Below are 27,193 nucleotides of genomic sequence, written 5' to 3'. Positions count from 1 at the left end.
ATGAAGGAATCGTACGGAAACAGTTTATTTTGTATAATTCAATTATTTCTTCAATGCGCTTTTGCTGGGTCATTAAAAAGAAAATTTCAAAGCTACATATTCGCAGTTTTTCTCTTAGGATTGACCAACATCAATTGGTTTTACACTAGTCAAATGACCAGCGTACTTACTGAGCCACGATATGAGCCTCGAATCAAAACATTGGACGATTTATTAAAGTCGGACAAGACGATGAAATTTTATAAAGCCTACGAAAGAAGTTTCAAAACTTTAGGTGACAAAACCTGCGAAAAGCTCATGGCAAAACGGAGAGGAAGCAGTACTAGTTTATTGGAGGAGTTTATAATCCATGCTAATTTTGGAGTTATCACTCATGAAAATGCTTTATTGATGATAAAAGATCGAAATAGGCTCCAAGTAGTCCCTTAACCTAATGTAAAATAATTGATGTTTTTAAAACTATTCTCCATTGTGTTTTTTTAGATTTTCACAGGTAGTATTGCTTGGAGGGTTCGCAAAGGATTTCCTTTATTGAAGAAATTTAACGAGTGGACTTTACGAATTGTTGAAAGTGGATTGATTTATAAATTGAGAGAAGATGCTACAATTAATCTTCCAAAGCGCAGTATTTCAAAAAGAGAAGAAAATGTTGTTGTGCTTGGATTTGACCACGTTCTTTCGATTTTCATGATTTGGATGGTTGGACTGCTTGTTGCTTTTATATGTTTTATTGGAGAGTTGGTTTGTCAGAAACAATAAGAAAAGTAGAAGAGCAACACACTACGTATTGGTTTGTCAGCACTTGAAACTAAAGTACACACGGGTTTACAAAAATAGATGTATTTGTTTAAAAATCTCACAATTTTTATCACTTCAATTTTTCGCATAAAGCTTCTACCAGACTGTTCCTACAACAGTTCCAGCAGCCCATGGAGAAGCAATGAGTCCTCCACTCAAAGGAGTAGCTAGTGGGGTAGCCCATCCGCCGTTCCAACCGGAGGCGAGAATTTGTCCATAAGTGCTGGCGACAGCCAGGACGAGGAAAACGGCAATAAGCTGTTAAAAATATTAATTTTTGTTTACGTTCTATTTAACTACTCGTAACTTACCAAGTATTTCATGGTGGTTGTAGAATCGACTGTTGTCAAAACTTTGTATGATTTTAAGAAGACACGAAAAGCTTATATAGGACCGTTCAGACCTTGATGAGATTTGTTTCCTGATTGTTTAACAAGTCTACTGTAATTTTTTGAAGTGTTTCAACAGAAAATTTTGGTTAGGCGGATAGCAAATTTTATTTAATTAACATAAATTAGTAAAACAAACACATTTAATTCTTTTTTATTGGTTTTTTATTGTGGGTGAGGAATATTAAGATAAAATCTGGTTTTGGCTGGTAGGTTAGCAACTATACGGATTGTCTAAAATGGATTAATTATTTTACACGTTCTTCAAATGTTTTACTAAAATTTCAAAAAATGGTAAAAAAATACTTTTCCCATTTTGGTGGAGATAATTGACCTAAAATCAAAATAACTTCTAACAAAGCGGTTTCACACAACATATAGTTAAAAATATTAAGAGTTATTCTCTCATTTTAATACACCCTGTATATGTTTTCGTGGCAGATAACAACTGACCGTGATAAATTAATTCATACAAAATCTCAGATTATTTTGCATTCATTTTCAATATTATCCAAAATAGAAAGTACCTGTCCATGATTTTGACGTCCACTTTATTAAGAAAGTTTATTTAGTTAAGAACATTAAGGGCCGTTTTACACAATAATTTAATTTAAATTAAGTTAATCTCGCAACTAATTTGACGATTGCTGACATTTGATTAGCTGTAAAACGATCACATGTTACTTTACATGTTACTTTTTGTTAAGTGTTTAATCAAAACTAAAGATTTTATTTAGCTGCTGTCAACTGGCTTTAAGTTTTTTATAAAATATACACAAATTGTCTTTGTATCTTGAGTATTGATGTATTTTCAAATTAATATAATATCTATTAATTTATTAAAAATTATTTTCTGTGACCAATAAGTGGAAATGTAGTTATGAACCGTTTAGTTTTTCGAAAAATTAAACAAAATACCTACTACTGAGACATATTGTCTTTTTTTGAATTACAAAAAAACTAATATCTCCTTGATATGGTGCAAATATTTTATCCCGTTTAACTAGTTTCTGAGCAATGACTCTTTAATAAACGTGAAATGATAGTAGAAAAAGAAGAAAGAAAAATAAAGTGAAAACAACTTCGAAATGCATATAACACATGCATCAAAGCTTGAAGCGAAAATAACTGGCAATGGCAATTCAAATTGTTCGATTTATTATAACAATTCAAAGAATACAAAAATCCATAAAAATAACCATAAAAATTACGAGTTCTTTGGTTTTATATAGTTTTCTCTCGCCTACCTACTACTGTTTAAACGATGTGATTTTAAAGAGATTGTAAAGGTCATTTTAATTAAAAATAAGTGATTTATGGATACTCTAAATTTGCAGAAAAAAGAAAACAAGCACAGTTAGATATTTCAAAACGGACCATTCGACCATTTTAATTTTGTTTTCGCTCACTTTCTCTACAAACAATAAAACAAATTTTTACAAAAATAAGAATCTTTATTTTATCTCTAGTTTCACATTACAGTAGCCTCTTTTTACCAAACATTTCCTACAATACCAATTCCGCCCCAAGGAGAAGCAATAAGACCTCCAGCTAAAGGAGTAGCAACAAGGGATGGAGTAAGCACTCCATTAGTTAAAGAGGTGGTTCCAGAAGTAAGAATTTGACCATAGGCTGCGGCGATGGCCAAAACGAAGAAAACAGCAGAAGCCTGGAAAAAAACCCTATACAATATAGTAGAGCCCCATCAGAACACTTTATTTTCTTTAAACATTTTACGTTGTTTTTAAGGTAAATTTTAAAATTAACATTTTTCAATGAAAAAATTTGTTCCTAATTGTAAAGGTATATTTGAAAAGCAGAAATTGAATTTCATTTCAATCGATAAATTAAACAACTTACAAAGTATTTCATGGTGGTTGCTTTGGTGGTTTCCAAAACTGATGTTCAAAGGAAATCGGGCCAGATTTATATAGGACACCAGGCCTGGGACACACAGCAACCTTGGCAATGGCCTGTTTAACAGGTTTCATTGCAATGTTTGAAAATGTTTCACCAGAAATAATTAAAAAAAGGAACTGAAAAATGGAATTGACAAGTGACGCAACTGTTGTTAAAATTACCGAACCTAAAAATAGAATTTTAATTGATAAATTAGTAACAGAACTTATAAATCTAGTCTTATAAACAGGTAGGATGTCTACCTTTCTGTAAACAAGCCTGTTGATATTACTTAATCTGGACTAACTGGCAATAAATAATCGGTTTTCAAAAAGAGGTACCAAATGATCCGAAGATCTTTTTTGTAGTTTACTTGGAGAAGTAATTATAGAGTACCTAAAGATCAGTGTCATAATCATAACAAGTTATTTTTTCAAAATATGTGTATAGTTTTAATATTAGATATCAGACACCTTGCCAGATTTAATTAGACATGTTGAAATTTAAATTATACGTGTTAAATAATTTATTATTGTTTACTAATGAAATTGAATTCACACTTAATTCGTGAAATCCGATTGACATACTTACGAAAAATTTTCTCATTGTCAAGTTAAGACCCTTAGTACAATTCTTAATTAAATTTTGCACATCAAATCGATTCAAACTTAGAGGCCAACATTCTTATTATATAAACGAGTCAGCTGACTGTAATTAGCATCAGTTTCAAAAATTATCAACAATGAACAGTCTGGTATGTAAGGTGAAATATTTTGTAACCAAATATAAATCATGTTCTTTTTCCAGACTCTTCTCGTTATTGCCATCAGCGCTGTTGTTATTGGAGCACAACCACTCATCATGCCCATGATGGGCGGTGGCGGTGCCGGAATGATGATGGGACCTATGATGGGCGGTGGTGGCGCTATGATGGCCGGAGGTGGACGCATGATGAGCGGCGGTGGAGCTATGATGGCTGGCGGTGGACGCATGATGGGCGGCGGTGGAGCTATGATGGCCGGAGGTGGACGCATGATGGGCGGCGGCGGTGGAGCTATGATGATGCCCTTAATGGGTGCAGGAATGATCGGCATGGGAGGAATGGGCGCAGGAATGGGAGGAATGGGCGGCGCAGGCATGGGCATGGGGATGATGAAAGCGAAAACTATGATGATATAATTTATAATAATTTATTGAATTTAAATTAATATAGGACGTAAGTGTCGATTTATTTTTGTAAAATAAACAAATTACGGGCGGAAAACCAAATTTATTATATTTGTAAAAATAGTTCGGCGAGAAAACTTGTCTTCAATTTCGAAATCTGGACAGAAGCACATTATAACTTCTCTAAATTATGCAGAAATTAGCAAATTTCAACTAATTAGCATAACGCGACGTGATTGTCATTTAGATCGTTTTTCTTGCTAACCTATTTTATTTGTTACATAAAAAGACATAACAATTAGCTCTGAAAATATTTTGCAAACTACATAATCAATTTACAAGAAGTTTTCACAATTAAACTAGTTTTGATTCCAGTTTTCATACTTAATGAAAATCTTAAACCTGTTTCTTTTGATAATAAATTTTCGCCATAGAGGGAAAGGTTTTATTGTTACGACATATTGAAATATTACAAAACTGAGAGAAAACAATACGGTATTATTTGCATACACCTACAAAAATTTTAAACCAATAAATTAAGTTGCTAAAAGTATATTGAGTTGTAAATATGTAAATTTTATTTGATATTGTAGCTACTACTGTGATTTTCGATTTTGCCAAAAATAGAAATAATAACTTGTGAAATTCTGCAAGTTGACATGAAAGTTTGAAGTACAAACTGCAGTTATTCGCTGGCAGCTACATTAAATGAAGGTTGTATTAATTAATCCGTTCGAAATTATCATAAACTAAATATTTCAAAATAAAATTGAATTCGTATCATCAATATAATGGATACTCCTGACACCAAGATATTTGACATTAGGTATAATTGGGCTTTACTTGAACCATTACACGTCAAACCAGTTTTAATTAGGGTGCCCACCAAAATCTCGCTAGGTTAAGGCCATCATCAAACTATATAAATTGAAATTTCCTTTAAGCAAAATCACATTCAGTCACACTGACCAACACATCTCAACCAAAATGAACGCTGTAAGTATCCCTAAATTTTTTGGTTCGATAGTTTTCACTATTAATTTCAGTGCATCGCTGTCTTTGTCGCTCTCGTTGCCGCCGCCAACGCTGGAATTATCGGAGCTCCTTTGGCTACCTCTTATGCCGCTCCTCTTGCCGCTCCCCTCGCCGTGGCTCATGCTCCCGTTGCCGTAGCTCACGCTGCTCCTTTGGCTACTAGCGTAGTCTCCACCCGTACCTTCCACCCTGCCCCATACGCTGTCGCTCATGCCGCCCCCATCGCTGTCGCTCATGCTGCCCCCGTTGTAGCTCATGCCCCAGTCGCTGTAGCTCACGCCGCTCCCGCTTTCGCTGCCCCCTTCGGCGCCCGTGCCTACCTTGGTGCCCCCGCCTACGGACATGGTTTGATTGGAGGAGCTTACTTGTAAATTGCGAAAATGTGTGAAGCTGTACAGAAATAAAATTTAATTTATACAATTAATAGTTTTTTTGTGAAGCTTGAAAGTGGCTTTCAACGACATTTTTTTAATTGTGATGTCGGGTAATGGAAAGTGTAATTGCAGATTTTGATTCAACAAAGCGAAGTAAAAGTGAAAAACTGTATGAAATTCAAGAATGATCATTGAAAGTACATACTTTTATATGAAAGCTGCCAGAACAACAGACTTGGCGCAATGAAAGTACAATCGACTCCACTTAATTGAGACACATCAGAAAAATGTATTTTGTTCGAATAATCTGGAGGTCTTAATAAACCGGAGATCAGTAAATACTCAAAGAAAAATATTTTTTTTACAAATTCATGTTTTGATTATTGATTAATCTCAAACTTCGTAAAAAGTGGGCTGTACTTAAATGAAACAATAATAATTTGTAGAAAAACAACAAAATGACAATTTATTGCACAGCAATATTTTTAAGTGACTTTTTGTGGGGACTAACCATCAGGAATCAGATGTACTTTGCTTTAAATTCGTTACTGACTGAGCATTAACAAAATTGATGCAAACGACAAGGAAGTCTAAAGGACTTTCCAAAATTTGAAACCGACACGAAAAGCGTCCAATCCTTAGTGAAAGGTTTCGCGGAAAATGTAGAGTTCCAGAACATACTGTCTCGATTATCCGATATTTTGTCCCAATAATTAGAAGAAACTTTACATTTCATTCTAAACAAATTTTGAATAAAAATTTTGGTTCAGAATTGTTGCCTCCATGAGCCTTTTGTCTCTGACTTTTGATTTTGGAAAGCTTCTTCAAGTTCGGAATCGGAAGACTCCGCTAGAGGTACAGCAACGACGGATCCACTTGATAATTCTTCTGAATCAGATGACTCATCGAGTCCCGAAACTTCATAATTTAGTTAATTTTCGTTATTTATAAAGTTCCATAAAGGTATATTAATAAATAATTGACAATTTTTGCATTAACATCTGTTTGCCCTGAAATTCAGTAAAATGTTCCTTTTTAAAAAACAGAGGTCAAAACCCTTAAAAAACAAAATGTTCTAAAGAGGCCTTAATAGTAGTCGTTCTTTAATTTAATACGAAATAACGGAAATCATTTACTCTTAAACTCACTTTGACTGAGTTTGATTTATATCAAAATCTGTCGAGTGGCCAAGACAAAAGCAAGAGTCCGTAATGTTCAATTCAAGCCATTTCAATAAAATCTTAATTTTTAAACGATAATAACCCACTATTATACTTATAACAATTTACAGCGTTGTAGTGGTCGACGTATAAGAATCGGAAAAATGGTTAAATTGTAAATATTTGATTCCATAATGGAATGAAATGATGAAGAAATCGTGAACGATTTTTATCACGGTAAAAGGATGTTCAGTTGTTCAGTGAAGCTTGCAATTGTATGCTAATTTAATGCTAATCGAGTAAAATTATGGAATCGACAACAATTTTATGTATTATTAAATAACCAATATTTGCATTATTATAAAGTATGATAAGCACAGACGCCAATTTAAGTAGGAGAAAGTAGAATCGACGAATTTATCGTCCATAATTTTCGTTCATTGCCGTTTATTCTATTACGATAAATTTAAAAGAAGTCGCAATAGCTCGTGTTCGACTTCTTATCAACAGAACGGTTTAATTATTTGTACGGTTTCACTGATTTTAAAATAAAGTAATTAACTCTTACTAAATTTTCAATAATTTGTGGAAACCGCCCTCACCAATAATATTCAATTAAAGTTTATAATTGACTTGCTGAAATACATTAATTTTTAATGAATACGAATTGCTTTTATTCGTAGTGGCCTAATTTAGCAGTCACTGCCACAAGCAATAACCATTTATTTTAAAAAATTACATCCAATACTGCGTTTGTGGAAGCAGTTTTTCTTACAAAAAATTAATTTCATTTATTGCACGAAGGATGTTAGATTAGTATATAAATACAGTTTGGGGTGTGTGCAGTTGCATTAAGTTATCGGCACTTGGTCAAAGTGAATCAATTATTAATTAATCTTCAAAATGTTGTGTTTGGTAAGTTGGATTTTAATTATAAATTTAATTGTTATAGACCACAAATGGCAAAAACAAATTAGTGTCGCGTTTGCAAATAATACTGCAGGTTTAAGTGTATCTAACGAATTTTATTACCGGTAAATTTTATGAGGATAATTAGTTTATTGATTTTTAAATTTTAAATTAGATAGCCAATTATACACATCGCTGCTACTGCGCTCTTGTAACAAGTAGAGAAAGTTGCACTGGTTTCAAAAGATTTCTATTATTGATATTTTGCACAAAATTTTGATTTTTTTTCAATTCAAATTTTTGTATTTTTAAATGTGGCGACACCATTTGTAATGATTAAGTTAAGAAACTTGACAAAAAAAATAAAATTGCTTCAATTGACCACAAAACTACTTATGAACTAAAATTACTGTTATTTAACGCGTTTTTTTGTTCCCTAAAATAATTGAGCTACTGTATCGAAAATTGCTTGTTCAAATCCTTTCATAAACAAAGGAATTCCAAACATAACACCTAATGTTAACTTTTTATGCTAAAGTGAACGTACAGCTGCCATCAACAATACCTCCAGTCCAAGGCAAATAAAGAACAATTATATCATTTCATACCGGAAACTTACGAAAAATAATGATAACGCAAATTAAAACACCCGACCTTCAAATGTTTACACCTTTCAGATCGTTCTCGCCGCCCTCACAGTTGCCACCACCAACGCTGGCCTCATTGGCGCTCCCTTAGCCGCCCCCTTGGCTCCCGGGCTTGCACCTAGAGGTATTGTTCCTCCCGTTGGCGTTGGTTTGGGTCCTTTTGGATTAGGCTCTCCTTTTCTTGGAGCAAGGAGTCCTTATGGTCTCGGTCCTTTTGGATTATCTCCGTTTGGTCTCTCTCCTTATGGTCTCTCCCCTTATGGTGGATATGGTTTGGGAGCTCCTTGGCTAGGAAGGCCTTTCCTATAATAGGGACCGGGTGGACCGCACCTACTCTTAAGGCTTGGTGAAAAATTTAGAAGCAATTAAATGTATTCTTTCCCAACTAATAAAGCATATTAAAATTATTCATTGTCTTAATTATTATTGCAACCGGTAATGACCATGGTGGTTTCTGTTACTCAACGTGTAAGTATCAGTTTTACGCGCGTGGTGAAGTAAACAAACTTTGCTAATTAGTGGGAGCGGCGAAAAAACTTCGATGCTTGAGGGTATAGATGGATGGAACTGATGCAATTTTCAGTTTTACTTTCTTCGATTTCCGTCAACTGAGAATATCTTTGCATACATAATTTTTACCACTTTCTTCTCGGTTATTTTTAACGAAATGTCGATGACTCTTTAGCAAAAAAAGTGAGAAATAGAACAAAAAGCGGATATTTATCATTTCTCAACTGTACGAGCAGGTTCATTGCAAAACGTGTGCTTAGCATATAACAGTAATTATCAGCTCTTATTAAATATTTATAAGATTATTAAATATTTTTAATTGTTACCCAAAAGAATGGAAAGTTTGCAATGTTTTCGGCTTCGTTTTCAGTTGACAAGCAATGAAATGGAGGAGTACAAGTAACAACAATGTTGTAAACGTGATATTTTGCATGCATTTTACCCGCGCGATGTTATCTATTCATCGCCTGTGAAAATCTCAACAATATTTCTCTTCCTCGCATTATGCACTTTATGTATTATTGTACTCATTCAGGAAGATGAGTCTATAAAGATGTTAGCCGCGCGTGCCAGTTCCACTCGATCGTGAAGATGAATGGATACTTATCAGTCAATTCATGAATACACAAAGTGAAATGCGCTGTTAATGTCAAAAGTATTGTACGACAAGGAGATAATTATTCAACAGCGGCAATTATAATAATGCAATGTCATACAATTAGACTATAAAATCGCACAATGGAGTTATTCCTCAAAATCTCACATAGTTCACGTTGAAAATGGGTGTGTGTAGCATTTGAAGAGAGAAATCCGCCAATAATAATTGCACGATTAGTTCCAAACCATACTTTAAGAAGTTACCGCAATTCGTAATTTCAACAAATGTTGGAAAAAATGGTTTAAAAAGTACGGAAGGGTGCGGTGTTCGTAATAGCCATGGGTGGTATCATGAACAAATTTTCTAACGAAATCACAACGAAGGCCAAATTATTTGTATATAAAGTGGGGTGAGAGGATTGTACTTCATAGTCTTGTGATCATCATCAAACCATCATGAACACTTTGGTAAGAACCCCAAACTGAAGAATTCTACTTAACGGTTCACCACATTCGCTGTTCCGTTAGATAATGCATTATTAAATTCTCATATTTAATTGCTATCATTACTCAGTCGGTTTATCGTAATACTACTCTCTTTAAAAATCAGCACTAAGGTTATGATCCAATTACACGATAGAATGTAACCTTGATTTTCAGTTTGTCGCTGTTTTCGCCACTTTGGCCGCCATCGTTAGTGCCGGAGTTGGTCATGGAACCGGAGTGGTCGTCGCTGGACCTTCCGGAATTGTCACTCCTCATGGAGCCATCGGACCTGCGGGCCATGGTTTGGGATTAGGATTGGGCTACGGAGCTGGTTTGGGATATGGAGCCGGTTTGGGATATGGAGCTGGTTTGGGATATGGCGCTGGTTTGGGATATGGACACGGTGCTGTTCTCGCCGCCCCCGTTGTAGCCGGTCTTGGATACGGATATGGTGGTCTTGGACATGGTGCTGTCGCTCTTAGTGGACATGGAGTCGCTGTCCAAGGTCCCGCTACTGTTCCTGCTGTCATTTCAGGACCTTCTGGTAAAATTGTAGCCGATGGCTTGTATGGAGTTCCTCATTATGGACACCATTGGTAAATGTGATTTCGAATAGGTCAGTTGTGTGAGATTTTTATGACCGCTGAAGTATTAAACCCTATTTATATAAACTAGCCTAATTGAATATATACGTAATAAAGATGAATTATTAAAAATGAGAATAGCAGCATTTTTTTCATTTCCCTTCGAACTAAATCAAAGCATTGTACAATTTTCTTCACGTCAACCGGTACCTCGAGTTACTTCCCGAATTGCGTACTACATATTACACATTAAAAAACAATTAACTTTCCAATTAAAATTAGTAACTCAATGTAACCTTTAAATCAACGTTTAAATGAAAACAAAGAAAAATTAATTTAAACGTAATAAAAATATTGCTCACTTCGTTTCCTTTCAACTCGTGTGAAACGTTTTCCTACGTTATAAATTACTAATAATCGTAATATTATTTCCGTTGTCGATTCCCTTTTAAATCAATCATAATCCAACATATCCCTCAACAATAATGACAGCAATTATTCGAACATGAATGAAAGACAAAGCTCGGTAATTGCACCTCCGTATCTTAGAAGTTATGAAATATAGAGTACGCCTCCGCGATCTAATAAATACTTCTAAGGAGCACCAAATGACCTTAACCATAAAAGATAGAGTAAATGCGAATTTTATAATATAAAGGTAACAACTATACTTTCGCTAATATCGTGGAAAGAAAATCTGATCGTAAACGGGTGCATTGTGATAAGGTTAAAGGTTGCAATAAAAACTTTGCACTTTGTAGACAGATCGTAAATGTATTGACGAGGTGGGTATTATCTTAAAGCGACAATAAAGTTATTCGGTAAATCATGCTTAGATTTAAAGGGCGTGACGTGATAAAAATGCTGTGTGCGATTACCTTAACCCGGTACTGCACGCTCCGTTAAACATAGCAAGTTATGCATGAAACGCCCTTATATCTCCCACAAACGTCGGTTAATGTTTCGTTGTTACATAATTTTATAACAATGCTTGTAATTTGTAATCAACCACAACATGTGTGTATCTTAATGATTGTTAAAAAATGTATTGTTTCGGTTCATTGTCTGTTAAGCTCTACATATTGTCTCAACATTCTTTTAAAGGACGTATAAAATTTTGTGGGCGAAGATCATTCTTTAGACTATTTTATAAAATTTATATTTTTGCCTTTCTGATTTTTCCGACAAAGCAGAAAACTCCTACTACTTTGTCGCTTGGGTATCTGTATTCGTATGCAAATATGAAAATTGCATCAGACAATTTTGCCACTTTCCTGGACTTGTTCTTTTACTTTTCGGCACTATAAACCAGTGCGTTCTTTTTTTGTCATCTAGGTAAGTATTAAATTTGCAAAGACGAACCATTTTTACCTAATTCCCGCCTTTTCTAATGGTTTATCATACTTGAAACTGTTATAAACTATAAATAGATCAATTAAAAAATTTTCAAACTGCAGAATTCCTGAATGACGCAAGGTCGTTTTGAAGTATATAAACTGGGGTAGAAAACCGATTACATCAGTCAAGTGTTCAGTCAATTTTGTTCAACATGAACGCATTGGTAAACTAACGGATAGGTAAAAATAAACAAAATTTTAATCTGATGTTTTCAGTTTGTTGTCGCTTTTGCCTCTTTGGCCGCCCTCGCCAGCGCTTCCGGTATCCACGGAATCGGAACTGTTGTCTCCGGACCATCCGGAGTAGTAACAAATGCCGGACCCATCGGCCCCACTGGTCCTGCGGGCACTGGATTAGTTCTTGGAAAAGCTATTGCTGGTCCTGCCATTGGAATTGCTGCTCCTGCGATCGTCGCTCCAGCCATTGCTAGCGTTGGTCTTGGCGGCATCGGTCTTGGCGGCGTTGGTCTTGGCGGCGCTGGTCTTGGCGGCGCTGGTCTTGGTCTTAATGGCATCGGTCTTAATGGCATCGGTCTTGGTGGAATCGGTCTTGGAGGCATTGGTCTTGCCGCTCCTGCCCTCGCGGCCCCTGTCGCCATTGCCGCCCCAGTAGGACTTGGTGCTATCACTGCTGGAGGTGGTACGATTGGCGTTAGTGCCCATGGTGCTGCCATTCGTGGACCACCCACGGCCCCAATCGTGGTGTCTGGTCCCTCTGGAAAGGTCGCCGCTGATGGTCTCTGGGGACCTACCGCTAACGTAGGACTTAAAGGAGGAAAATGGTAAAAAAGTTAGCTGATTTTGACCCAACTGCCTCGGCTCTGACTGTTACATTTTTGTAGTTATTTATTTAAGTTTGTAGATGATGAATAAATGAAAATAATTTGATTTATTTGTTTTTTTTTTGTGGTTCCAAAGCAATTACAATTGAACATTAATCTGCATAAATGTATTATCACCAGTGTCAACAATATATAAATCATTAGTTTTCCCAATTAGCCATTTCATTTTTTATTTTCTCATTTTAAGTAGACATATCGCAATAACAAACTTAATAGAAATCAATTGAACCATGTCACTGTTCTGCAATTTATATTGTTTGTAATAAAATTTTAATTGATTGTGAGAGTCCAAGATTTTTTTTAATGGTCCGTTGAACATCTTGATAATATTTTTCTTTAATCTAATTTTGTCTGGGTTCATTCTATTGAATCCCGGCCATAGGTACAATTATATTACATATTTGGAACAGATACATCAATCAATCAAAGCATACTAAATTTCAATTTAAACAATTTTAATAATAATAACCAATTGCACCTAATTCGGTTAATATTTCGTTTATTTATGAAGCAAACCTAAATGATGGTGCTTACTTTACGAAGAATTTTAAGCGAAATCTAAAACTCTTCGAATTTTTCACGTACATCAAGAAATAATCAAATTGGAAGCGATTTAAGTCACTAGAGAACACACATTTTAAAGCTCCGGAATAATTAGTATTCGAGAATTCCAGGACTGCTGTTTTCTCTCATTTTTTGTTGCTAAAAATCCGGAATTACATAACACAAATTCAAATTTTCAATTTCTTCAAAAAATTATTATTTATGTAAATCTATTACGGTCGATATTTCGCATATTTAAAAAGCAAACTTGAATTATTGGTGCTCATTTTACGCAGAATACAAAACATTTAACGTACGTTCTCAAATAACTGAATTAAAAGCGATTAATTGGGTTGTTGCCAGAGGGCAAAAATTTAGAAGCTTCGGAATGTTATTTGCTCCATATCTCCAGAAGTACGACAGATAGAAAGATGTGGATTTCCATAAAGGAACAAAAAACTGAAATAGTTTACTCCAAAAAAGATACTTCCCCAGATGTTTAACGTCGAGACGCAACTGAAAACTACTTGTGTCATCTTTGTTCCAGAAGGACTTTGTGTGGGAATGAAAAATTCAGAGATTATAAAATAAAATTTTATGCGAATCGTTAAGAAAAAGTGATTAAATCTGCACTATAAAGACAACTATTATAACACGTCCAGTAATTGGCGTGTTCTAAAGATTTTAACTGTTTATGCATTTTCAGGCTGAATAACAAGCTGCGGCTGAGAGGTGTTTAATTCTTGCAAACTGTTGCATAATATGCAGATAACAATAACTGGAGATTAAAATGGCTAATGCTTATTCAGGAATAAATATTGTTCAGATTGTTGTGGTGATCCTTTTTTTCTTCACTTAATTAATGTTCTGGTAAGATCAAGTGAAGGGCTCATATACGTACAAAAGTAAAAGTATTCAAATTATTTTTTATTAATGTTGTACCGTTGTCTTTGTTGGACCGAATTCTTATCAAAGTTCAATCAAAATTTTAAAAAGTCAAACTAGGTAAAGTAAAAGGTGTATATCGATAATGACCGTGTGTATGAATAAATAATAAAGTTATCAGTAAATAACCTAGACAAACTAAAATTTTACAAATTATTACCCATTACCATCGATTTAACAATCGACCAATTCCTGACGCAGCGAAGGTCGTTCTTTACTATATAAACTAGGGTAAAAGACCATTTAATTCAGTCAAGTTCTCGAGCTTTTCTACACAACAACCATGAACGCCTTGGTAAACCAAACCAACTGACCACTAAATGTTTTACTTAATTATCTCCTTTCAGTTCGTCGCCACTCTCGCCTCTTTGGCCGTCTTCGCCGTTGCCGCTCCCTCCGGTCATGGAGCTGTAGCTGGTGCCGTCTTAACCGGCCCATCTGGAATCGTCACCAGCGCTGGACCTATCGGCCCTGCTGGACATGGTCATGGATTGGGATTGGGATTGGGATTGGGAGGATTAGGTCTTGGTTTGGGACACGGAGCCGCTGTCGTTGCCGCCCCTGCCATCGCTGCCCCCGTTGCTGTTGCCGCCCCTGTTGCTGTCGGTGTAGGAGGAGGTTGGGGACATGGTGGTTGGGGACATGGACTCGGTGCCATCACTGCTGGAGGTGGAACCATTGGAGTTAGCGCTCATGGTGCTGCTATCCGTGGACCCCCTACTGCCCCAGTTGTTGTAGCTGGACCTGCTGGCAAAGTTGTCGCTGATGGTCTTTGGGGACCCACCGCTAATGTTGGACTTACTGGTGGACATGGAGGTTGGGGACATGGTGGTTGGGGACATGGTGCCTGGGGCCATGGTGGTTGGTAAATGGAATCGATGGAATTAAATGTACGTCGCAAGAACTGCGACGCTTTACACAACAACTGCCTCCTTTATGTATAGATTTTGTACATTTTTGTAGTTATTTATGTTCTAGGACCGTAATTGTCAATAAATGACACGTCATTTCTACTTTGTTGTTTTTATTTCGTTGAAACTAGTAAAAAAGAAGCACAATTCGACAGTAAAAATAAAAAACTTTTAAACTGTTAATTGTGAACATGACCGCAACGCCCACACGTTTCTTAAGACAAAAGTAACTAACAAAATAATGTGGCCTGTCTGCGGTTTATTTGAAATTAACAGAAGTTATAACACATCTAATTTAATTAACTTTACATAAAAATGTAATTTCTAATTACTTCACACGTTTTTGATGTTCGTTAAGTTCGAGCTGAGCATGTAAATTCCTAAAGAATTAGACATATGTAATAAAATTTCTGTGCTATTTCATTCATTTCAAAACATCTTAATTTTTTATTTCTTTAAATTGAAAGGATCACTTATTTAGATGCGTGACACTTTTGATGGCTTCATATTATTTAGGTTCATTTTTAAGTATTACCCGTTTTCTGAAATACACAAACAAAAAATTTTGGATAAGTTGCTAAGTTTTAAACTCCACTGTTCTAAAATTTTTTTCTTTTGTACTTTTAACCAAATTAGAAAAAAATAGAAAACAAACAGAGAATAAAATGATTATGATTATTTATGATTATTATTCATTCTTTACTTTTTTGTTTCTCTAGTGCGAAAATTGGCTTATAATTGTATGAGGCACCCACAAACAGCCCGAGGAAATCTATAAATAATGATTCCTTCAGTTTTAATGCGAATGAATGTGCTTTTCCTTTTCACCGCGCTTCAAAGAAAGCGCTCCACACTTAACAATGATTTTCCATTAGCGGTTTTACGATTTATAGACACTGACCATATTTATAAAATTAAAATTATTTTAAAAAATCCACTTGCAATTTCGAAATTATTTCTATTTAGGTGACACTACCAGGAATGTTGCGTGCACCACTTGTGCAAGATGCACTGAACCGTAAATATAGGTAGAAAAACACACTGAACCGTACGATATTTAGTAGACACAATAGAGGGTAAGTCAGCGTTATTCTAAAGTTATCTAAACTATAAAAAAATAATGAAAGAAATTCCGCCACTCGCTGTCATAAATTTACAGTGATCTATCCATTAATTGTGCATTTTTATGTTAGAACTGCAAGGACTGCAACTAAGGTGTGTCCAATATCCCGGAATTATATTTAGCTCCTGCGGTGTGGATGACTAGACGAATTTATTTCTAGATTAAGTAATATTTTTAATGAGAACTTTTAATTAATAGAAATAATTTGTTTGATCGTAAGCTTATGGTATTGATTTTGTAAAAGCAGTTATTGTTGTTTGCTTACCCTGATGCAAGAAGCAAGAAATGTTTCATAAGGAACACCTATTTTACACCCAGAACTGCTCTTTCGGCAACTGAATTAAATTTAATACTCCACTGATTTTAATTTTTGTTAAAAATCAATAAACGGTCAACCAGTACGATTTTTCTAGAGGTTGCAACACCGACGTGCACAAAGAAAACTTCTGAGATAAGACCACAGTGACATTACATGTAATAATTTTTTCGATTACACTATCGTCTAGCTGACGAAGGCCGTTTTCTGTCTTCTATAAAAGCAAGGGTGGACCATCAACTAGTCACAGTTTATCTCAACACAAGACAGCAATCATGAACACTTTGGTAAGTCACCAAAATCGTTTGCCAATTTTACAACTTCTTTATAGATCATCGTCGCTCTCGCCTCTTTGGCCACCTTTGCCACCGCCTTACCCTCTGGAATTTTGGCAGGCCCCACTGCTATTTTAACCGCCCCCTCAGCTAGCGCTGTTATTTCCAGTCCGGCTCTTGGTGGTGCTCTTCTTGCCGGTCCCGCTTTGGGTCTTGGAGGTGTCGGTGTTCTCGGCCCTCTTGCTGTAGCTGCTCCTCTTGGAATCGGTGCCATTACTGCAGGAGGTGGTGCTATATCTGCTACTGCTGCTGGTGCTGCCATTCGTGGACCTCCAACTGCTCCTGTTGTGGTTGCTGGACCTTCTGGGAAAATTGCCGCTGATGGACTTTGGGGACCTACAGCCAATATTGGGTTGGGGGCTTGGGGTGGAAAATGGTAATTTTAAGACCGACTATGAAACTCTCTCTGCCATGTACCTTAGTTAATAATGCTTGTTGTGATGAAAAATGTGCTAATAAATGACTGATGATTATGTTGGGACTTGTTTTATTTTGATGGTGTCAGTGGTGTGTTATTAGAAGTAATAACAGCTTCTCACGGAGGACAGGAAGTTATTGGTGTTTTCAGAAAATGTAATAAAAAATAAGAGAAATAGTCGAAAATAAATTAATAAAATTAATAAAATCACAAAACCAACATTGCGCAAAGTAAATGAGCAATGTATGGATTAAGCAGAAAGTTGCAAATATGAAAATCTGACACCTACTTAAGTACCTATTACATGCTAATGCAACAAATGCATACGGCTTTTCACAGGTAGTCCATTAACGCATCGCTTTAGTTCCCATAACTTTCTTTCAAGTCGTTAAAGTCTTTTTTTTGTGTAAATCATGTTGAATCTAAAAAAATCATAATTTTCTAAGAAAGTAAGAAAACGAGATGTTTGATGAAACCATAAACCTACTTACATTCGATGAATAAAATAAAGTCACTGTATTGGAGAATTTAATTATTGCCTTAGTACTGACTAATTTAGATTACTGTATTATAATTGGAAAATTATAGAAATTATAATCTGAGTTCGCGTGCTTTCAAACAACGAAAGTAACCATTTTATGACTTAATGATAAAGAAAACTGGAGAATCTATGATCGTTCAATAAATTTTAATTTAAATTTTCCTCTGGAATTTTGTAATTGAACATTTTTGTCGTTTCCATTTAATAAGCAAAAGCCAATGAAATAGTTACGCGACAAATTTAGAGTTCGAATTCTTCCGTTTTTGTGCTATTCCTATTATTTGCTTCTTTTTTGCTGCATTATTTAATTGTATCCAATGAATAACATTCAATCAAGTGGGAAGTTCAGGTGCGTTTTTTGTTGTAAAAACTACTTTATAATGATAACGCGAGCCAATAAATGAATTCTTTTTTGGGTTTTAATCCGATTTTGTCGACATTCTCCAGTTTGCTATAAAGAATGAGTAGATTTTAATAAATAAAAATTTCTAGAATTTGTCTCGTTTGCCCTAGAAATTTGAAATTGAGCATAATTAATAAACATGTTCAAAGTAGTAACCTTGTCAAATTTCATTACTGGAACATTAGTACTACCAAAATTACAATTATCTTTTTTTGGACAAAACTGCTATAAACTAATGTAGTAATTAGACAAAAGATTGAATAAAAAATATCGTTAATTATGTAAAGTAATAAAATTAACCTTGATTGGTAATTATCTAATTATATAAATTCATATCCAAATTCATATGAGCAATGATAATAATTTTTGATTTTTAACGATATGATTAAAAAATAAAAATATTCGCAATAAAATAATTAATTCTCTGTGTAATGTTTCACGCGTAATGCTCTCAACACCCATATATTTGTAATATTATTTATGAATTGTCAGCTAACGCCATTATTAAATTCATAGTAGTCATAAAAATCAAAGTACATTTGTCATATAAGGCTATATCCCGTTAGACACTGGCAATGCACGTTAGATACCTACGTGCAAAACCACCTTTCATTTAATTGCATTATTTTTACCTACGTGTTCTTGCACTTGACGGAGGTGAATTATAATTTCTAATCGGAGGAATTGACTGGTCGATTTTTTAAAACGATCAATTCCTGAATACATTACTGAAGGTCATTAATGGCTATATATGCCAGGGAAAAGTCCGTACTGACATATTGTTTAGTTCACATACCACACAAAACCATGAACGGATTGGTAAGCCATCATTCAATGTTAAAGAGAAAGAACAATAGAAACCATTCTTTTAGATCGTAGTGTGCGCCATTCTGGCCGTCGCTAACGCCGCTCCCTCCGGAATCCTCGGAGGTACCGTGGTCGCTGGACCTGCAGGTATTGTCACCGGACACGGTGCCGTTGGCCATGTAGGTGTAGGAGTTGGTGGTTGGGGAGGATGGGGAGGTTGGGGAGTTGGACACGGTTTAGGACTCGCTCACGGAGGAGCCGTCTTGACCGCTCCCTCAGCTGCCGCTGTTGTTTCTGGCCCCGCTCTTGCTCACAGTGCTGTGATCGCACCTGCCGTCGTAGCTGCTGCCCCAGCTGTCGCTGTAGGACATGTCGGTCATGGACTCGGTGCCATCACCGCTGGAGGTGGTACCATTGGAGTTAGTGCTCATGGAGCTGCCGTTCGTGGACCACCAACTGCCCCTGTTGTTGTTTCCGGACCTTCTGGAAAAATTGCCGCTGATGGTCTCTGGGGACCCACCGCCAACGTTGGTTTGGGACATCATGGACACGGACATTGGTAAAAATGAACTAAAGCAATATCATTTGTAAAGATTGTTCCAACAATTCGGTTTTGCTGCTGTTGAGGGCTTTACAGCGTGTGCTGGGTTGTTGGGGCGGTTTTAACTCTTCACCTCAGTTTACCAAAAATGATCAACGCGTGCATAAGGACTCGAATTTCTTGTACATTACTGTAAATGCTATTTATATATGTACCATACCGTAAAAATGTGTTCAATAAATGATGGATGATACTAAAGTTTCATTTTTTTATTTACACCAAACAAATTAAAAAATAGAGAAATGGGCAGGATGCTGTTGCTATTGAATCATCGAAATTAGCTGGACTTGCATCTAATAAATTTCCTGCAATCGCAAGTTTGTTACTTTTCCTTAAACTAAAAAAAAATAATTTCCACGTTGTATGCCACAAAGAAAATTCCAGAAGTACGAACAATTTCGTAATTATGAATAACTTCACATTTATGTAAAGAAAAGGCGTGGTGCCACCGGAATAAAAATGTCGCAAGGTTGCATAGCGGTATAAAACAGAACTTAAAGATAAATGACATTAAGTTAAGATCTTAGTTACAGTTCACGGATTCTGCCAAGATGTTTATGGTAACAATCATTGGTCTACTTTAAGTGCATTTTTCACGCTTCATTACCTTAACATTAACTTTTTTCCCACCGTTCTCTCAATATTTATTGCTTTAAGATCATTTAGATCCAATATAAATTATTTTTTATGTGAGATGTTTATTTTCTGGTCTAAAGCTTCCACTACTAGCCGTTGGCTACGTAGCGATAGCCAGCGCAGCTCCGAGCTTGCCGGTCAACCCTGGAGGGATCGGAGGATTGTTCAAAGGACCAAATTCCGAAACTATCATCAAAGGGCCTGATGGTAGTGTCATAACGGCAGCTGCAGAAGGTGGAGAAGTTGTTAGTAATTTGGAGCCGATCGTTGTAGCTGAACCAATTGTACAAGAAGTGGCGCCTGTAGTTGTACAACCGGCACCTGCAATAGAAGCTGTGGCAGTCCCTCCAGCTGCTGTAGACTCAAAATTAAGCTCTGATCTCATTGGGCCTTCCGGAAGAATTTCCACACAAGGTTCGTCTTCAATCGTTGCAGGACCTGCTTCAACAACAGTATCAGGTGATAAACAATCAAACTGATTTTCCGTATTAATAAAAAATTCTAGGCCCAGCTGTAGTGGGAACAAGTGTAATTAAAGGACCCCCAATTGTGGCACCAGTCGTTGATCTGACCCCACCTCTGGCTGTAGTACCAGCAGCAACAGCAGTACCTCTGGCTACAGTTACAGCTTCTCCAATACCACTAAATGTCAATTTAGCTAGTTCTGGATTAGTAGGATTGGGAATAGCGTCGCCTTCCGTTGCAACATTGGCGGGATCCTCTCCGGTTGCCGTAACACCCGCACCAATTTTGGTCAATTCTGGTTTAGGCCGACCTATTGGAGTAGGTCCTATTATTTCGTCAACAATAGCAACAGCAAGTGGTGCTCCATCAATTGCAGTAACGGCAGCTCCGCATGCTGTTGCAACAGCTTCAGTATCACCCCAACTTACTGTCGCGACGGCTTCTGCTATCAACGGTGCATCTGCAACCGCATCTGCAATTCCGTTAGGTGTAACAGCAGCGCCGATTCCGTTACCGCTACCATCTTCAACGGTTATTCCAGGAATAGGACCCGGTTTTTCTGGAATTAACCAAGAAGTTGATTTAAGACCACAACTGATTCCAGACCAAATAGCTGTAGACAATAGGCAGTTTAATCTGAATCCTGCTCTAATACCAGCTGGTAATATCATCCCTCCAGAAATATCAGTAACACCGAGGATACCTATTGGAAGGTTGCGCCCAACTCCTGGAACGTTACTAACAACTCCAGGCTTAGGTACAGTGGCAAATACACCTAATATTCAAAGAGAAGAAGCATCCATCCTTCCAAGTGTCACACCAAACATTGTCCAAGCAAATCCTCAACTTGCCTTGACCACGCAACAAATTCTACAGTTACAAAACCAGCAAAACTTGTATACTAATCAAATCCAAAATACACAACCCATTCGTCCAGTTACGTTGGGAGTGACTCCAAGTACTTTCCAACTAAGTCCAGACCAGCTTTCAGGGTTACAAAACCAGAGAAATTTATTAAATCCTCAGATTCAACACACTGAAGCTGCTGTAGGTCAAGGAGGTGTAACTCCAATTGCATCAGGAAACCCAAGACTATTTGCTCCCACGGGGACGGCGGGTACCAACCAAATTTCTTTGGCTAACGTCCAACAACAAGAACTGTTAAGTTCAGAATTGGCAAAATCTGGAATTGACGCCTCTCAGTTGCAACTGACTAACGTCCCTCTTTCGGCAGTGTCTGGTTTAGCTCCGGCTAATTTAAATAAGGTTGGGATTAACGATGGGTTGGCGTTAGAAGCTTGGGGAAGATACGGAAGAGATGCAGAAACGAAAAGAAAATCTTGAAAGAAAACGAAAAGTGACTAGTCATTAGGAGAAAATGATACGCTGGGGTTGTGGTGTAATTTAATTTTAGAAGAGTTTTATTGATTAATTATATTGTTAATATTTTTATTGCTTATAATTTTTTACAATAAAAAATACGTTAAGAAAATCCTCTACAGAAGAAATTCTATTGCATAGTTCCTTGCTGTTTAAAATACAATTTTCGAGGTTGTATCTAGCAGAAAATCCTGTCTATAAAAAAGAAAAATGCGTATTCGTGAGCAAAGCAGTATGCAGAATATAATTAATTACACAATCGGCATTTCTCAGAACCATACACAGAAATAACACTTAAGAATCAAGGTTTACAATTTGTTGGCTCGTTTATTCTACAGAAAGTCATTGCTGAATTATGACCCAAATAAATTAAAATTTGATTGCAATGTGGGTGAAATTCAATTTTTCTTTTGACATTTTTGTATTTTCCAATTATATGGGTATTAACATCAAAAACGTTACATTGTTTTCTTCAAAAAAGGTGAAAAAGAAGACACTTATTTTCTTGATAAAATTTATTTTTGGTCATTTTACTCAAATTGTAGAATTTCAACAGTTTCTCAATACCAGAAATCACGTTTTTCTGCAGCACTTTATTGAAAAAAATATTTCATTGCATAAAACCTTGAAGTATCTCCACCCAACAATTTTATTTCAATTGAAAATTAAAAAATGTAAGTGTAATAATAATTACACTATTACTACAAGGTTATTAGACCAACAAAGATGCAAAATATTTAAATTATTTTTTTATTTGCTATTACTAACTATTAGCCAGTCCTTTGTTATAAAAAAATTAAATAAACATCCAAAATCTAACATAGCAGTCAGTTTACAAAATTACCACAATTTTCCCCCAAGCCCTAATCCGAGAGGCCCAGCGATTACCGCTTTCCCCAAAAGTCCAGTGGTAGCTACAGTTCCAGAAGGTCCAGCAATGACAGCTGCAGGCGCAATAGCAGCGGGGGCGGCAACTGCAATAGGAGCAGCAACAGCGAGAGGAGCGGCAGCCGCTACGAGTCCAGGTGAGACAACAGCACTCACTGCTCCTCCTGAAATGGGGGCGGCGGCTACAGCTCCAGCTTGTGCAACACCTGCTATAGCACTTCCGTCAGGTCCAACGACTTTAGCTTCCGCTGTTGGACCTTTAAGAACCACTCTGGGGGCGGCGGGGCCTAAAAGAGTAGCACCCAAACCGATGACCGACGCGCTGGCGGCGGAAAGAAGCGCGAATAGAGAAACAAACGCCTAAAATTTTAAAGTAGAAATTTGTTAAAGTTGAGCTCGTGCTTACCGAGAAGTTCATTGCAATTGCTTTGTGGGCTTTGATTCATTGGGGCAAAAGTAGTATTTATATTATAGAAACAGCCTTCGTTTGAAAAATATTTTGTTATGGTTTCCGTGTAAGAAAAGGCGTTACCTGCCCATAGATGAGATGTTTTTCAGGCTGTATTGCATCATTTAGTTAGTTGGAGGATATTTCAAGAGAACAAGTGTTTGTGAACTGTCAAGATAAGAGTTTGTTGTTTAAAAGGTGAGTTTATGCGATTCGACTTTTCAAATAAGGTGTAAAGCTCTGAAAAAAGTGCTCGTTTATGTATTGACTCAAACTAAAAATTATCTAAAGTTGTAATATTTATAAATATAATGAAATAATTGGACATGTTTAGAACAATATTAAAACATTTATTTGCTCTAAATGTATAAAATTAACATTCTTGTTTATTATAAAGAATACATATAAAAATTAAAATTAAAAATTAATTTTGAGTTGATTAGTTACGCATGGTCGAATTGATCAAATTTGTTACTTCCATTTTATGCAGTGAAATATTTCATTAGCTATAGCTAAAGCACGATTCACACCAGTTTTAAATTATCAAAGATCTGCTCTTTCTCACGAGCGATTTTCTCCAAAATTTTAAACTTTTTCTATCATCTGAAAAAATTAACATGCTAACCAAGCACTATAAATCAAACTTATTTACGCAAAAGAAATTTCGATTAATTAAAAATAAATTAAACCTGGCGATACAGTTATGTACCGTTTAAATTCGTGGTTATTTATGACGACCATTTAAAACTCAAATTATTCAGGAACCTACTTGGACTGCAGTAGATTGAAACTGAATGATAATATACTTCCTACAATTAACATTTTTCAACCTATAGAATTTTTATTAAAACTGCCGATCCTTAGTAACGTATTCTCCACCCAGCACATGTCACCAAGAAACTAACCATGCAATACCTACTAAATATGCGTAAGAATAGTTGAAGGTTAACCTATTTTTCAAGAAAAAAATGCGTATATAAACTCTAGGGCTGTAAAGCACAACCATTCAGTGTACAATCAGCTGGAAGCAACATCATCATGAACTCCTTGGTAAGCCAGCGCCGCCACCACCAAGAATGCTACAAGCTACATTTCCTTAAAAATTAACATTTTTTTTCCTCTAAGATCGCCGTCTTCCTCCTCGCCACCGTCGCCGCGAGCCACGCCTCCCTTATTGGATTAGGCGGTGCTGCCACCCTTGTAGGTCCCGGAAACCCTGGTGCCCTCCTCAAGGGACCAGCTGCCCATGGAACCCTTATTGGGCCTGACGGAAGTCATATTTCCGCAGTTGCCCAAGCTGGCGCTTTGGCCGCCGCTCCCATTCCCGGAGGTGTAGTTAGCGCGTCCGTCCATCCCGGAGCCGTCGGAGTTGGACTCGGGCATGGTGCTGTTCTTGCCGCCCCCGTTTTGGGATTGGGCGGTCATGGATTGTTGGGGGCTGGACTTTTGGGGCATTGGTAATTTGTGAGAATTGTAATATGTGAATAAAGGGCAATTTTTGTATGATGTATTTTACTTCTGACCTTTAGAATTAAATAAGTTGTAATAAAAGTGCAAACGCATTGTGTGGTTATGCCCCTTGCGGCGTGCAGATAAATGATTACTCCGCCCTATTACACATTCTTGAACCGTTCAAGGTTAGTAATATTAACAGTAAACATTGTACCAATAATGTAATTAAAAATGACAAGAAACTGACACGTTCACCAAAAAAATTAAATTATCTTATTATTAAGATTGTATTTTTGGAACTTTCATTTCCTATAAATATTACTATGATTTCGCTCACATTTCCGTGAAGAAGGGCTAGCGATTGGTTTACGAGGTCACATTGTTTCTATAAATGCAATCGGGTACCACCTTCATCTCGTTATTCGATCTTACCATAATTGCAGCACATCATGAAAATACTGGTAAGTCATGCATGAAGAACGATAAAGTCTAAATTTCGCAATTTTAGGCAGTTCTTCTTTTCTCGTTGGTTGTCTTCACAACGAACGCGAGCCACTTAGGGGTTGGCTTGGTCGGTCCTGGCACTCATGGAATTGTCCTACAAGGACCAAGCTCAAAAACCTCACTTTTAGGACCTGACGGCAGCCACATTTCTGGAATTGCTGCCGGTGGTACTGTTGTAGCCCCACCTCTACCAGGAGGCGTCGTAAGTGCTGCTGTAGCTCCAGGTTACGTCGCCGCAGCCCCGGCGGTTGTTGGAATCCACGCAGGACCTGTTTTGGGTCTAGGATCAGGACACGAAGGACAGTATATTCCTGATTACACCGAGCATTTGTATGACGATGGTTCATACAAAGGTGATTATTATGAAGGTCATTAAAACGAAGTTATTGTACAATTCCACCAAATATATTGAGTTATACAAAATGAGGGTCTTTTAATGGGTCATTCCCTTCATCCGTAATAGTAGTATCTGACTCCTCCGTACCACCACGGATCGTACCAACCGGCACCGTACCAATAAGGATATCCCGCATATCCGAACACCTAAATAAACATTTTTTGTTACGAATTTATTTTGTGTTACTTACAAAATTAGGTGTAGGTTTGGAATTTACAGTCGAAACTATTACACCAATTATGAAGATCAAAAGCAAAATCTGAAATTAATAAATTGAAACAAAGAATCTCGCGTCTAATGAAGATCTCAAAAACTTACGTGTAATTTCATGGTTTTAGTAAAGCAGTCACTGACTAAAATGATTAATATTCGCACACTGCAGGTTTATAGATTGATAATAATAATCCAGGGAAACACAAATGCGTCAATATCTTCTTGACACAGGAAAGTTACTTGTAGGAAAACATCGACTTTGCTTTACAATGAAATAATTATCAAAGAGCAAAGAACAATAATAAAAAGTTGTACTATTAACGTGCATTTAATAGCACTTAAATTAAAACGGTTTTAAGGTAGTGGGCGCATCTAGACCATTCCATGCACAAAATTTAGAGAAATTTGCAGACTCGGCTTCAGCCTAAACTATAAAAGTAACATGCAAAATGAAATTTTATTGTTATTTAATTTGATTTAGCTAGTGCAACAACTTTTAAAGTAATTTTTAGAAAATTATTGCTTTAAAGATTTGCTTCACACCTTTACGACATAAATAAAATTATAATTGTTAATTTGATTGCATAAAATTAATTATGAGGATGACTAATTGCAAAAGAGACTCTAAACATACCTGAAGTGAAATAGTTCATAAAAATGTATAATTTTGGTGTTTCGTATTTACCATTAGCAAAATAAATAAATCAAAAATAAGGAAATTATGAAAGAAAAGATAATTTTAACTAGTAAGTCAACGACAATTAAAAGTACCCCTCATTTAAATTATGATAATTTCTTTACCAGCTAGGTAATGAAAGTTTCTTTCTTTTCCCCATAAATGGAGGTTTCCGCAATATCTATCGACCTAATGCAATGATAATTATGTAGACACCGCCCATGGTAGAATGCATTATTCTGCACGACAAACGAGAGATCGACATTCACAATTCTTATTGATAGATTTAAATTGAGATAACTCGGGTTTATTATTCTAATTAAATAAAAAATAAATTCCCAATGACATTCTTAAATTCTTACATTATTGTACTTAAAAATGGTTGTACAATTGAGAT

General features: G+C 36.3%; 10 protein-coding genes and 2 long non-coding RNA genes across 12 annotated transcripts; 9 read left to right on the top strand and 3 right to left on the bottom strand.

Annotated features, from left to right (window-relative positions):
- Positions 1-2,634: 2,634 nt before the first annotated feature.
- LOC148169998 (uncharacterized) lies at positions 2,635-3,098 on the bottom strand. The gene is made up of 2 exons (XR_015770655.1): positions 3,048-3,098; positions 2,635-2,856 (listed from the first exon to the last, which is right to left on the bottom strand). It is a non-coding gene; the product is annotated as an uncharacterized LOC148169998 (long non-coding RNA).
- Positions 3,099-3,826: 728 nt separating this feature from the next.
- LOC148169997 (uncharacterized) lies at positions 3,827-4,265 on the top strand. The gene is made up of 2 exons (XM_088044249.1): positions 3,827-3,840; positions 3,894-4,265. The coding sequence occupies exons 1-2, from the start codon at positions 3,829-3,831 to the stop codon at positions 4,263-4,265; spliced, it is 384 nt and encodes a 127-aa protein (XP_087900375.1). The 5' UTR covers positions 3,827-3,828.
- An 899-nt stretch (positions 4,266-5,164) lies between these two features.
- Positions 5,165-5,909, top strand: LOC148169996 (uncharacterized). Its single transcript, XM_088044248.1, has 4 exons — positions 5,165-5,249; positions 5,300-5,655; positions 5,729-5,782; positions 5,846-5,909. Exons 1-4 carry the CDS (start codon positions 5,241-5,243, stop codon positions 5,907-5,909), a joined length of 483 nt encoding a protein of 160 aa, XP_087900374.1. The 5' UTR covers positions 5,165-5,240.
- Positions 5,910-9,653: 3,744 nt separating this feature from the next.
- On the top strand, positions 9,654-10,693 carry LOC148169995 (uncharacterized). Its single transcript, XM_088044132.1, has 2 exons — positions 9,654-9,953; positions 10,146-10,693. The coding sequence occupies exons 1-2, from the start codon at positions 9,942-9,944 to the stop codon at positions 10,569-10,571; spliced, it is 438 nt and encodes a 145-aa protein (XP_087900258.1). The 5' UTR covers positions 9,654-9,941; the 3' UTR covers positions 10,572-10,693.
- A 3,807-nt stretch (positions 10,694-14,500) lies between these two features.
- On the top strand, positions 14,501-15,295 carry LOC148169994 (uncharacterized). The gene is made up of 2 exons (XM_088044131.1): positions 14,501-14,577; positions 14,630-15,295. The coding sequence occupies exons 1-2, from the start codon at positions 14,566-14,568 to the stop codon at positions 15,149-15,151; spliced, it is 534 nt and encodes a 177-aa protein (XP_087900257.1). The 5' UTR covers positions 14,501-14,565; the 3' UTR covers positions 15,152-15,295.
- Positions 15,296-16,842: 1,547 nt separating this feature from the next.
- Positions 16,843-17,440, top strand: LOC148169993 (uncharacterized). The gene is made up of 2 exons (XM_088044135.1): positions 16,843-16,919; positions 16,964-17,440. The coding sequence occupies exons 1-2, from the start codon at positions 16,908-16,910 to the stop codon at positions 17,345-17,347; spliced, it is 396 nt and encodes a 131-aa protein (XP_087900261.1). The 5' UTR covers positions 16,843-16,907; the 3' UTR covers positions 17,348-17,440.
- A 1,598-nt stretch (positions 17,441-19,038) lies between these two features.
- LOC148169992 (uncharacterized) lies at positions 19,039-19,935 on the top strand. Its single transcript, XM_088044130.1, has 2 exons — positions 19,039-19,148; positions 19,202-19,935. Exons 1-2 carry the CDS (start codon positions 19,071-19,073, stop codon positions 19,697-19,699), a joined length of 576 nt encoding a protein of 191 aa, XP_087900256.1. The 5' UTR covers positions 19,039-19,070; the 3' UTR covers positions 19,700-19,935.
- Positions 19,936-20,195: 260 nt separating this feature from the next.
- Positions 20,196-22,330, top strand: LOC148169991 (uncharacterized). The gene is made up of 3 exons (XM_088044127.1): positions 20,196-20,297; positions 20,454-20,832; positions 20,879-22,330. The coding sequence occupies exons 1-3, from the start codon at positions 20,289-20,291 to the stop codon at positions 22,180-22,182; spliced, it is 1,692 nt and encodes a 563-aa protein (XP_087900253.1). The 5' UTR covers positions 20,196-20,288; the 3' UTR covers positions 22,183-22,330.
- A 624-nt stretch (positions 22,331-22,954) lies between these two features.
- On the bottom strand, positions 22,955-23,771 carry LOC148169990 (uncharacterized). Its single transcript, XM_088044134.1, has 2 exons — positions 23,513-23,771; positions 22,955-23,466 (listed from the first exon to the last, which is right to left on the bottom strand). The coding sequence occupies exons 1-2, from the start codon at positions 23,522-23,524 to the stop codon at positions 23,059-23,061; spliced, it is 420 nt and encodes a 139-aa protein (XP_087900260.1). The 5' UTR covers positions 23,525-23,771; the 3' UTR covers positions 22,955-23,058.
- Positions 23,772-24,493: 722 nt separating this feature from the next.
- Positions 24,494-25,057, top strand: LOC148169989 (uncharacterized). Its single transcript, XM_088044137.1, has 2 exons — positions 24,494-24,604; positions 24,680-25,057. The coding sequence occupies exons 1-2, from the start codon at positions 24,593-24,595 to the stop codon at positions 25,013-25,015; spliced, it is 348 nt and encodes a 115-aa protein (XP_087900263.1). The 5' UTR covers positions 24,494-24,592; the 3' UTR covers positions 25,016-25,057.
- Positions 25,058-25,357: 300 nt separating this feature from the next.
- Positions 25,358-25,933, top strand: LOC148169988 (uncharacterized). Its single transcript, XM_088044136.1, has 2 exons — positions 25,358-25,467; positions 25,515-25,933. The coding sequence occupies exons 1-2, from the start codon at positions 25,456-25,458 to the stop codon at positions 25,884-25,886; spliced, it is 384 nt and encodes a 127-aa protein (XP_087900262.1). The 5' UTR covers positions 25,358-25,455; the 3' UTR covers positions 25,887-25,933.
- LOC148169987 (uncharacterized) lies at positions 25,894-26,374 on the bottom strand. Its single transcript, XR_015770644.1, has 3 exons — positions 26,226-26,374; positions 26,098-26,166; positions 25,894-26,053 (listed from the first exon to the last, which is right to left on the bottom strand). It is a non-coding gene; the product is annotated as an uncharacterized LOC148169987 (long non-coding RNA).
- Between the last annotated feature and the right edge of the window lie 819 nt (positions 26,375-27,193).

The sequence above is a fragment of the Gnatocerus cornutus genome, chromosome 8 (assembly GCF_029298725.1).
Source record: "Gnatocerus cornutus isolate USDA-ARS CGAHR chromosome 8, icGnaCorn1.1, whole genome shotgun sequence".
Taxonomy (NCBI): Eukaryota; Metazoa; Arthropoda; class Insecta; order Coleoptera; family Tenebrionidae; genus Gnatocerus; species Gnatocerus cornutus.
Note: the sequence above shows the minus strand (reverse complement) of the source record. Positions and strands in the feature narration are given on the sequence as shown.

Coding starts and splice junctions, on each gene's coding strand:
- LOC148169996 (XM_088044248.1), top strand. Junction 5,656..5,728: donor TTGATTGGAGGAGCTTACTT/GTAAATTGCGAA, acceptor TTTTTTGTGAAG/CTTGAAAGTGGCTTTCAACG. Junction 5,783..5,845: donor GTGATGTCGGGTAATGGAAA/GTGTAATTGCAG, acceptor ATGAAATTCAAG/AATGATCATTGAAAGTACAT.
- LOC148169992 (XM_088044130.1), top strand. CDS start 19,071: ATGGCTATATATGCCAGGGAAAAGTCCGTACTGACATATTGTTTAGTT. Junction 19,149..19,201: donor ACAAAACCATGAACGGATTG/GTAAGCCATCAT, acceptor CCATTCTTTTAG/ATCGTAGTGTGCGCCATTCT.
- LOC148169991 (XM_088044127.1), top strand. Junction 20,833..20,878: donor TGCTTCAACAACAGTATCAG/GTGATAAACAAT, acceptor AAAAAATTCTAG/GCCCAGCTGTAGTGGGAACA.